Source organism: Brienomyrus brachyistius, chromosome 3, assembly GCF_023856365.1.
Source record: "Brienomyrus brachyistius isolate T26 chromosome 3, BBRACH_0.4, whole genome shotgun sequence".
Lineage (NCBI taxonomy): Eukaryota > Metazoa > Chordata > Actinopteri > Osteoglossiformes > Mormyridae > Brienomyrus > Brienomyrus brachyistius.
In genome coordinates this window covers 8,677,803-8,689,160 of record NC_064535.1, presented here as the reverse complement: position 1 = coordinate 8,689,160, position 11,358 = coordinate 8,677,803, and the positions used below count along the sequence as shown (strand labels likewise).

General features: G+C 43.6%; 1 protein-coding gene across 1 annotated transcript; it reads right to left on the bottom strand.

Moving 5' to 3' along the window:
• Positions 1-2,860: 2,860 nt before the first annotated feature.
• LOC125739541 (fibroblast growth factor 8) lies at positions 2,861-10,099 on the bottom strand. Its single transcript, XM_049009759.1, has 5 exons — positions 9,156-10,099; positions 9,023-9,059; positions 7,865-8,045; positions 5,596-5,702; positions 2,861-3,808 (listed from the first exon to the last, which is right to left on the bottom strand). The coding sequence occupies exons 1-5, from the start codon at positions 9,185-9,187 to the stop codon at positions 3,533-3,535; spliced, it is 633 nt and encodes a 210-aa protein (XP_048865716.1). The 5' UTR covers positions 9,188-10,099; the 3' UTR covers positions 2,861-3,532.
• Between the last annotated feature and the right edge of the window lie 1,259 nt (positions 10,100-11,358).

Genomic DNA, 11,358 nt, shown 5'->3' with positions numbered 1-11,358 from the left:
TTGTTGTAAGACTATGTCATGACACATTGCTGTCACATAACTCCTTGCTGTTAATTTTGAATAACTCTTTTTCAGATCACTAATGCACTATCATATATTGTTTTTAAGCTTCAAGACTCAAGCAATTTATTGTCATAAGTGCAGTGTTTACACAATGAAATTCTTAGTTTGTTCACTTCTCCAGATGCGGTAAGAAAAGAAATCGAAAACAGAAAACAACAGCACAGAAGACAAGTAGATAAATAAGGTATTACTATAACACTACTATACTATACTACTACTACTATACTATTCCATTACTCTATCTTGTTACTTGTTGTGTTTTATGTTGTGCGTTTACTGCACTACTCTGTACTGAAACGCTGTTATTTTGCGCCCTGTGTGATCCTGATTTGCGCTTTTCTGCCATGTCCCATCTCGACTCCTTCTTCTTCTGGACAGGGTCACGCTCCTCTGTCACCCTGCCGTTCTACGGCCCCCGTGGGGGGGCTCGTAGCAGTCTAAATTGCTGCCTAAGCAAATGAAGGAGGTAGCTCTGTTTGTTTATAAGAGTTTAAGAACGACAAGTGTGACCCTATAAAGTGGGTATGGCAGGCGCCCTTTGAGTGAGATTGCTCCCCATTTGCACGCCATCACAAGCCGCTCCGGAAAGTGTGATATTTCCCACAGCTGGCCACTTGTAGTAGAATGTCTTGTCCCTCCATTACCGAACGAAAGGGACGCGTTTACCTCGTTTGGAACTGATTGAGATGGGCTTAAACCGAGGCTAGCATCTGTCTGTGGAAAGTCCTCCCATGTGCCCCATGAAGTCAGGGACACATATGCCTGATCCACGCTCCCCTATAAAGGCGAAACACAGTAGCTATGCTGGCACTGTAACTGAAAAAAACAGCAAACGTCAAGGTTCTTTGACTGTCCGTCCGCATGTGTAATAGGTAAATGATAGTGTGCTTATTAAAATGGAACATTATGTGGTTATGAGATGAAACAAAGTCTAAGAGACTCAGTTTTGGTCATAACTCAGCTTTGATGAAATATGCATGAGCTCTCCTTAATGACAGCATACTCAATTTTTTACAGGCAAAGACTTTAACATTTTGAACATAATTAGCATTAAAAAAAATCAGTTGCAGAGGAGATGGTACCAATGTTGAAGAAAATTCAGCCATTTGGGTGCAGAATTTACATCAACATCAGGGATGTAGGGTGTGCTTTTCCTGATCAAAATAAAGGCTTTTAAAATTCTGAAACACTCCAGAAAGGAGCCCAAGTGCTGCATGCAGTTGATTCCTATCGGCACCTGAGATTAGAACTCGCTACGGAAGCTCGTCTCCCTTTGTCATGGTTACCGACGGAGATAAAAATCTGCTGCTGAATGCCTGGACCGCTGAAGTACCGCAGGGCGGCCCAATTAGGACACCCAGCTGCGAAATGAGTGTTTTTTTTGCTATAAAGAGATTCTTTTTGTGTATGCAGACAATATTCTTTGCAGGTGACAGATGCCTCGGTCACAGTGAGTGTGGCATGATTTTACGCTGGGGGCTGAAGCAGGTGACCTCCCTCCCCCCCCCCCCCACTCTCCAATGACCCAAGAGCACATGCTTGAGGTGTGTTGGTGTAGCTGGAGACATTCAGAACCGAACATGGGCCAGAGTACGTGGTATTTGGGTTGGGGGATTTGACCCACCGGAGTTCCACAAGGCCCCCTAATGCTCAAATTAATAACTGGAAGACTTCTTCCATCACCGGTCCAGAGGCACCGCCCCACTATGGAGGCCTGAGGCCAGTTAGTGGCCAGATTGAACCAGAGGGGTGCAAGAGGCCTGAGCCGAATGAAAAACACCTGCCTCTTTCTGCAGCGACAAGCAGCACCGGTGTTATTTTTGGCCCTTAGCATAAGCGGAACACCCCCCCCTCCCTCCCAGGGAGCCCCCCCCGCTGCGCCGTTGATCTAAGAGCTCGGAGTGGCACAGAGGCCACGCCCCTTTGGCCCCGGCTCAGCCAGGCTTCTGCTCCTCCACTTACGGCTCTCGGCAGCATCGTCGACACTAAACTAAGATGCGTCGGTCGCTCTGACTCGTGACGGCGAGTTATTTCCGGGACATGAAGCCAGAGAGAGCAATTTACAGTGGCTGGGTTGATATAAATGAGAAAAAAGGAAAGAAGAGATATAGACAAAAGGGCATTTGGTACGAAACGAGCAGCAGAATGACACTCCTGGCCAGCTGGGCTCTTCCTGTGCGGCATGCTGAGCCCTCCTCTCCGGCATAACGCCCCGTCAGCAGCCGGGGATGAATAGACAGGCACTGCCGCTATGGCCAGGCGCGATACGAGTGGCTGAGGGAGGCTTTACCAATGATAGGAAAGCCGACGGGGAAGTTGACTTTCCCCAGGTAAAAGTCCTTCAGCATATTTTTTGTTTTTCAAGGATTCAAGGGATTTGTCACATGCAAGGCATACAGTCAGACTGTGACCTGCAGTGAAGTGCAAGGTGGTCAACTCTGCCGTAATAAACCGTGAAAGCAAAAAGACATAAAAAGTAGCAAAATTAAGGCACAATAAAACCATACAATGTCCGTGATCATTGGACCGTAAACCATGTATTTCACTAATGAAACAGGTGTCTAGCTCAGTGTTCTTATGTCAGTATAGCATCCTACTTTTAATGCGTCTCAGCTTCTCCGATCTGAATGCCGCCACTTTGAACCTCAGTTGGTTGAGTGGTTCCTCTGTTGGACCCTTGAGCGAGGCCTCTAACCCCACCCACCACCTCCCTGTCTGACCCTGTTTCCTGTCCTGTACGTCACTTTGGATGAAAGATGCATAAGTAAAATGTGAATGTTCAAACAGGCAGCTAGGGCAGTATTCTAATGTCAATTTATTACACATTTTTAAATAAATATTCCATCATTAAAATTATTATACACATCCTTGAATAAAAATATATTTATATATGTATAAAAACAAACAAAATGCAACAGAAACAGAGTACTTCTACGCGTAAAACGAAACATTTACACCTCAGATTTACAGTTAAAAGAACAACAGAGGACCTGGGTTGGCTGATTGGGCTGCCATAGGTATGTGTAATTAAAGCTGTATTGATAGTAAGCATGTTTTCCCTGGACGAGAACCAAGCCCCACACTGGCCGAGGACCCGGTGGGCATGTGTTCGGGTAGCCATGACCCTGCCTGTCCTCAGCACAGCTTCCCAGGGACCCTTCAAGTTTCCTTAAGCAGCATCCGATGTGTAGCAGTGACTAAAACTTCCAGGCGAAACCACTGGGGAGAAGCCCACTAACGTCGGTACGCCCGACCAATCATATGCTTCGCTAACTAAACCGTTTCCTAAAATCATAAAACATTTTCTATCCGAGTACAAAAATAGATGACTTTTTCTTTTTTCTACATTTTTTTTTCTTTCTGAAAAATTATGAACAACTAAATATTAGGAATATGAACGTTCTGTACGCTGCTGTACAGGGCACAGTGAGAAGCCGATGTGGAGGGTCCTGCTTTGCCCTCCGCGGGCTCAGCGCTGCCCCGTATGGCGGGTGCGTTTAGTCCGTCGGTTGAAAGGGTAGTTGATGAAGTCGAATGGCCGGTGCTCTGCGACGTGGTGCCCCCGGGGCAGCCTCTTCATGAAGTGGACCTCCCGCTGGTGCTGGCGGGTCCGGGACCCCTTCCTGGGCCGGCCGCGCCTGGTGAACGCCATGTACCAGCCATCGTATTTGGCGCTCTGTAATGCCGTGTAGTTATTCTCCAGGACGATCTCCGTGAAGACACAGTCCTTGCCCTGGCCATTCCGCTGAGGGGGTGAGAGAAGGATGGGGGGGGGGGGGGCTGTTTAGTTACAGTGGGGTTTGCCGAAACGAGCGCATGGAGTGAGACCTGAACGCAGCCGGCGCTGGTTTCCATTCGGGCGGAAACTCCCCGTGAGAGCAGAGCATGTGCTGAACACATTACGCCCAGAGATCAAGGGGCAGCGGGATGACCAGAAAGGCTAACGACGTCTTGCCCCTTAAGCAAACACAAGTGCGGCCCCCACCCTGGACTCCAGCCCTCGTGCCGCACGGAGACTGTCGCGGGTCACCGCTTAAAGTGCTACTGGAGAGCGCCTTGTAATTCGGCGTTTCCCTCCCCAGGTAAAACCAGGCTGGACTGATTGGCTACCGCTTGTGTCAACAGTGCCTCCATGATCCAAGTGACCAGTCATTCTAAAATTCTACTAAGAAGTCCTCCGTCCCCCGTTCTAGAACATTCCGGGTTACTGTTTCTTTAAGACTCTTCTTGATATCTACCCCTTTCAGCAATGCAATCATCTTAAGTCAGCTTCACACGTATTTCTTCCGTGCAACTGCCACTGTTGTATTCTTTAACAATCTTTTAAGAGGTGGATCTACTAGATATTTTTTATATTAATTAATATGTGAAATGTTGAAAGGGAGTGCTAGCATAGGATGAGAATGGGAGTATGAGATTTCTGCCTTGGCCAGTGAGTCTAGGGACACGTAACATAGTCATGGTCTCTCCAGCCCTGCCCCCAACGCCCCCCACCCCACCCCACCCCCCCGCAGGCCTGCCGCATATTGCGTCCCGAGTGAGCCAAACGCAGAGCACATGCGCACCTCGGGCCACTTAACAAAATGGGCTGTTAAAAATAAACCAGGCATTTCAGCGAGCACCTCCAGGCACACCTATCGACCCAAAAGTGGCATCCAGGCGGTGCTGAGGGGGGCCAACATGTCAGGGAGAATAAGATCAGGGTCTCGGCCAGATGGCGGTCCCGGCAGGGTGCTGGGGGGGGCGGGGGGGGACAGTGCTGGGTGTGCATCCCGGTTTATTACCGTACGCAGCAAGAACGAGGCATTAATCTATGCCTGGAACAAAAAATGCCCACCGAAAAAGAGAGGGAGGATCCGATTGCTTTCACTCCATCACCCCAACAATTCATAACGGCAGAGGAGGGGAGTCAAAACCAAAACAGTAAGGAGGGGTCTGCACTCCGTTCACACCATTTACCTCACAGTGGTACCATCCGCTCATCTCGTCTTATACTGATGCAAGGTTACAAAATCAGGCCAAATAAAGCATTTCTCTGAAATGTAAATCTTTCAGGATACACATTCCTGTATTTAATCTTGTTACCCCCAGGTTATTATTACAGCTATATTTAAACATTCTTTTACTTATTGCATTGTTTTGGCCATCTCACATTTACTGAGGAATTCCTTATAATGATACCCCATGCTACAGTTTTCAGACCTGTATCATCCATACATGCACACATCGGGCTGGGGAGAATCTGATATTGGGGGGAGGGGATGGGGAGCAACTTAATTATTTAAATGCAAGGAACTAATGATGAATGAATCCAAATAAACCCCTCTCATTTCCTATGGTCCTGCATGCACATTGTATCTGTCATCCAAATTGTCTGTTACCACCGACTTAGTCTTCTTTCAGCTGTGTATCTACTGCATTTATGAGAGCCACTGACAACTGCAGAGAAATTCCCTGTCTGTACGAACCAGCTCGGCCAATAAACCTGATTCTGATTCTATTTCAGATGACACTGTAATTGAGTATAGTTACCTTGCCAATCAGCTTCCCCCGTTTGTTCATGCAGATGTAGAATCCTGTCTCCGCTCCTTTAATTCGAACCCGACTTCCAAATGTGTCTGTCTCCACAATGAGTTTGGCTGAAGGGATACAAACAAAGGACTCTTCACTAGAGGGATCAAACAGTCATAACTAGTTGGTACATGTGATGAATCCCCACCTTTGGACAAGGTCACGCCCGAATGGGAGTTCAGTTTGTATAATAGCCCATTTTTGGGTTACAAATGATGCATCCTTTATAAATGGCTTAAGCATGCAAGGATGCAAAACACGCATGCACACACAAGCAGTAAACCTGCGGGGGATATATCTGGAGATTTATGCAAGCGAGGACCCCAGCAAAATGATAAAAACACGTGTAGCCCTATCCCTTTAAAGAGAAAAGGAGCACCGTGGACAACCCTGGAAGGATTATTAAATTCTCTGTAATCCTACATTTGCATCGTACACATACAGCAAATTGTCTGCATTGTGGATACCGGGAAGAAAAATCTGGAGATAAAATCACAAATTGCAGCGTGCAGTAAATCACAGAGACGCAAACTGCCGACTTAACTCTGCCCAGTCAAGGAGCTTAACTGGAATTTTGACCGATTAAAGATTTAAGCTGATAATATTTTAGAATTACATCTACATCAAGCAGCGAATGAACTTCACACCTTTAGTCTTTTATGCTTAGAATATACCAAGCGGCCATCAATGTGAATAACATTAATATCTATTAATTATAAACACAAAATCTACAAAGACATAGTATAAATTATTATATGTCCAGATACAAAGTTGTTTATTTTACCAAAATTATTGTATCTATTTGGTTGTAGGGCAACAACACTACAAATTCTTTTTAGAAATTAAATAAAATTACTAAGCCATGCAGATCTAATGGTACCAGGCCCAGTTGGACCTGAAACCTGCGAGGCCTGATAGCTCTGGTTCTGTTTCTGAGCCTTACAGCCTGCGGCGGTTCTGGGTGTCGTTCAGATAGGGAGCTGACCCACAATGGCCTCTCACCCACTTTGACACATCGCTCAGACATGGACTGCAGGTCCCAAAACGTGCGCAGGGATGACAAGGGGGCCGGCATTGGAAGGCGGCCACACGAACCAGACGCACATGCTGTAGGATTTCGCTCCCTGCCCTCGGGGGTGTTCCTCCCCTTCCCCTCACCCCAGCAAATGTGTCCCGCCAGCAATACTGTTGCTTAATTTCTCCAAACACCGTCACCCATATAATATTAAGGCTTTAGGCCAAATAGGGACCTTCAGAGCAAGCTCACCAAGTCAGGCCACCTTGAGGGTCTCCCACTGGTGTTAAGTAGGCGACCAATATCGCTCTGTGCAACCGAACCGTAATTCACAGCTGCTGCGTTAACGTGACATTAGATCTAAATCTGAGCTTCAAAACAATCAGAAAACACGCTTAATTCATTTAAATATAGGTATCGAGAAAATTCAATATACAATAAACCTGTCGCAGTTAATTTAATTTTATGCCTACAATGCCGTTTTTTTTAAAAAAATAAACGTTGTCTATTTTAGTTTTCTGTAAAAGCCCATTGATAATTAACTGCGGTGCATTTATTATTTATTTTAGATGCGTTTTGCCGGTCTGAAGAGACAGAATGGCACAACTCTGCTCAAGGAATCCCATGGGTGAAACTAGGAATTAGGATTTTAGAAATGGACGGGACATCTTTTTCAGAGGGAGAGCTATTCCGGAAATATTAAGATGATTTCTAATGACTCTTCCAGACGTGTTTCTCTGGAGAGTGACAATCTGAAAAATCCAAAATCCATTTTTTTTTTTTTTTTTTGGTCAGTCAACTCGTCGTCAGTCAAACTTTACTAGCTGAAAGTTCTCGCCTCACCATCTAACTGCATTCGCATTAAATTTATACATGAAGAAAATGACACCTTGATATTTCCCAGCAATGATAATATCCTGTAAGTATTTCCTTTTCTTTATTGTACACTATTAATCTACGGATTCAGTTCATAATGTTTGGAAATAGTAACAGCGGTACTAAGAAATATTCTGGTCACAGAAATAGGCTTTTATTTTGACATTTAATGCCTATGCACCGATTTTATTCTTATTATATACGTCTGTGATGCATTAATGTAAACTTACAGTGTGTTTACGAAGTTCTTCCAACTTTATTAACAATCGCTTTTACGGTATCTACGGTAATTTACGAATTAGCCCTAAAACTTTGAAGACTGATTGGCATGTATCTTACCGAAAGTGTCTCCATCCTCGGCCATGGCATTGATTTTCTTGTTTCCGAGAACCTGGACGTGCTTCCCACTTGTACGGCTGTAGAGCTGGTAGGTCCGAATAAGTCTCCGGCTGACCCGGTCCGTCACTTTACTCTGCTCGCTCACATGTTGCGTAAAATTAGGCGGGGACTGAATAGTTACCTGTAGGAAATTAAACGTAGCAGAGTAAATATTTGCTAAACTGCTTAACCGACTTTGATTAAAGTTGTATAAGGTCAATATGGATGCAGGTGTGCCTGACTAATTGCTTAACTTGGGCAAACACAAGTGCGAAAGTTGCTACACCATAATCATCATATTAAATAAGTTTATGTCAAAATATATCTCAATTGTCTAAAATCATATCACAACGAAAAAGTAGAATACCGCCCAGATGGCGTGGGAAAAATGTCCACAATGACCGAAACTTTTGATTCATTCACTTTCTTGAAACAGTACATATAAATAAAAAAAAAATACATGGACAAAAGAATACAGCAACAGCTCGAGATGGAATGAATTTACGCTTAATGTGTCTTAACCCTTTAAATGACGGTGGCATCCCGGACGGTGCGTGTAAAATAGAGATCTCCGTGACTTTGGAGATATTCTTAAAAAGAAGACGGGGGTATTGCTTATTCAGGCTGTGGCCTTAAAACTCATTCCCACCGAAGTGCCCCTGGCATCCTCCGGCGTGTTTGTACCCTTGCATCGACTGCATGGAGCAATATGTTCCCGAATACCTGCCAGTTCGTGACGAACTGCACAGGCGGCGACAGCCGCCGTCCACTCCAGCACTGATCACGCTTATACCCCAAAGACACCTCAGCCTATATTCCCATCTATACCATTTAACCATCCAGTTCAGTAAGAAAAAAATATCACTTCATTTTCTATATGATATCCTAATTTAAGCCGGTCTATTTCAGGTGTGCAGGAATAAATGCGATTACTAGGAAGAGTGCGCCGTAACCGCGTCTAACTCATGACATCAGTTATGTCACATTACGATACCGTGCGAGCAGCGCGAACTGTGCGCGCACTATGCACGCTCGCGATTTTGGTATTAAAATGACAATGAATAAGAAAAAATGCGTTAATAATCGGGATGATATTGCAGAGAGACGATGCCTACGTACCTGAGCGTAGTAGCAAAATGCAAAAAAGTGAAGAAACCTGCAAAAGAGAGCAGCCGTGAGTGGAAATCTCTCAATGATGCATCGCCAACACATTCAAGGGGTTGTTGCTTGATTGGAAATATATAGTACTTACACATAGCTAAGTCTTGATGGTAGGATTTTCATTTTGACCTTTCGAGTAGAATTCGCTTCGCTCACAGAAATTGCACTGCTGTTAGATTATACAGAGATCTTGTAACTGATGGGAAAGACGGAGCTTTCGATATTTTAAATCTCTGCTGCAGGCTTCGGAACGAAATATTTTAGAAATCCCGACCAGAAAAAAATATATAAAGAAGTGACAGCGTGGATTCAGTTAAAAAACGGAGGAATGTATTTAAATAAGTGTAAAAATTTCCATATTGCGGCGACGATAACACAATATTACACGTCCTCAGTGATGACCGGTAGTATCATATGATGCCTGAAAACTGCATCTATCAATCCTCATAACAAGTGTCATTTCAGACTCGTTATACTCATATATCAACTACTTCTGAGTGGACATTGTGGAAAACTGAGCCGGTACATCTTCGAAAATGCGCCATGTAAGTTAGAACAAAGAAACTTTTTTTGCAATATAAATCATACATTTAGTCACAGAAAAAAACGGTCATTCTGTGTCCGTTAATGTTCTTGTAAACAAAATATATAGATGCTTTAACGCAAATGTATATTCTGATAAACCAAAGAAGTTCCCACTGGACATCAAATCCGTAGCGCTGACTTTGCGGCTTATTCTCTTGAGAAATTAGTTAGGATCCCGGAGTGACGGTCCCTCTCAGATCACGCCGAGCTGCTTATCGCTATGGGCGATGTGGCTTCAATGAGCAGCGGTGCAGCACTGACTTCTTCCCCTTATTCCCTCCTCTGCTTTCCATTGCCAGTCTCCAGTGTCAACCTCGTTCACGCTTTCACTCCGGTTAAAATGGTAGGACGATCCTGAAGGAGCAAGCCCCCTTTTCCTCGCGAACAAAAGCGACCCCCCCTCCCCCTGCATGTAAAATATACTCTCACCTGAGGAACAAGTCAACTATTGCGGGAGGGGCTTGTGTAACACCGCACGAGTTATCACACCTCTCTGCATAAGTTGCAATGCACTGCACGTTTGCATGGGGCTATAATTAACTAATAATCCAACATTTAAGAAAAAATAAAATTTAAAAAGCAAATCCGTGTATTTAAAGTAGACGATATTTATGCAAATTGTAAATAATGTATTCCCTTCGAATTAAAAACATGAAATGTATAATTCCAATGCAAATATTAGTACTTCAGATGTGAAAAAACACTATGCAACGGTTTCCTCGCAAAATTTCAAGGGTCAGTTTGTATCTTTTTATACGGCAATAAAGAGTCGCGCCCGGGATAATACAGACACTGGGATAGCTGACTTGTGTATTGCCAATGCAAAGTGTGAGACGTATTAAAAGGATTACAGACGATTAGCGTTTTTAAAACAACTCCCCCCTCCTTTTCTACCCGCTAAAGAATGACACATTCTCCACTACTTAAACTGTCGTTTCTCGCCTCATTCCGTTCTCTTTAATGATAGCTTAGACTTGGTCCTTCCATAGGTTCAAAATACTTCGATAAGAAATGAACCGCAAATAAACAAAATATAGGTCTTTGCAGTGTATTTTACTACCGTAATTATTACCATTTTGTTTCCCAAGAAAAACAATAAGGTGATTAAAAAAATTAATTGACTCAAATTTTAAACCTGATTATATCTCAGCCACTGAATAAAAAATAAAAAGAAAACACGAATAATCTAATTTACAAACCTTTCGGAAGCATTTATTGGTTGTGAGGATTTGTACATATAGATAATTAGTTATGATTAAAAAATAATTATTAATGAATTATTAGGCCTACTTATTATTACTGGACTAGTAAAAACGATTCCGGGAATTGCTTCAAATCTAGTATAAATCCATACTATCCTCCGCAGCTGCAACAAGAAAGCAATTTATAAAATGTGTATTCAGATTAAATTAAGCTTTACATAAAAGAGAGGAAAAAGGAATATTAATCCAAGGGAGACGAATTACATGCATATCTGCGGTACTTTTTGTCTTAGTTTAAGAACACTTTAAACCTCCCCAGCGTCTTGTAAGCGTGCAGGAGGCCTACGAAGATACCCGCTATTCCTCTCTCCTTGGTGGTTCATGGCAGCCTACACGCGCTTGTATGGGTTGCCTAGAAATAATTCGGTGACCGCCTCCAAAAAATAAATAACTTTTTTTTTGCCAAGATTATGTTAAATGACACGGATAACAGTCTTACAAATCCCA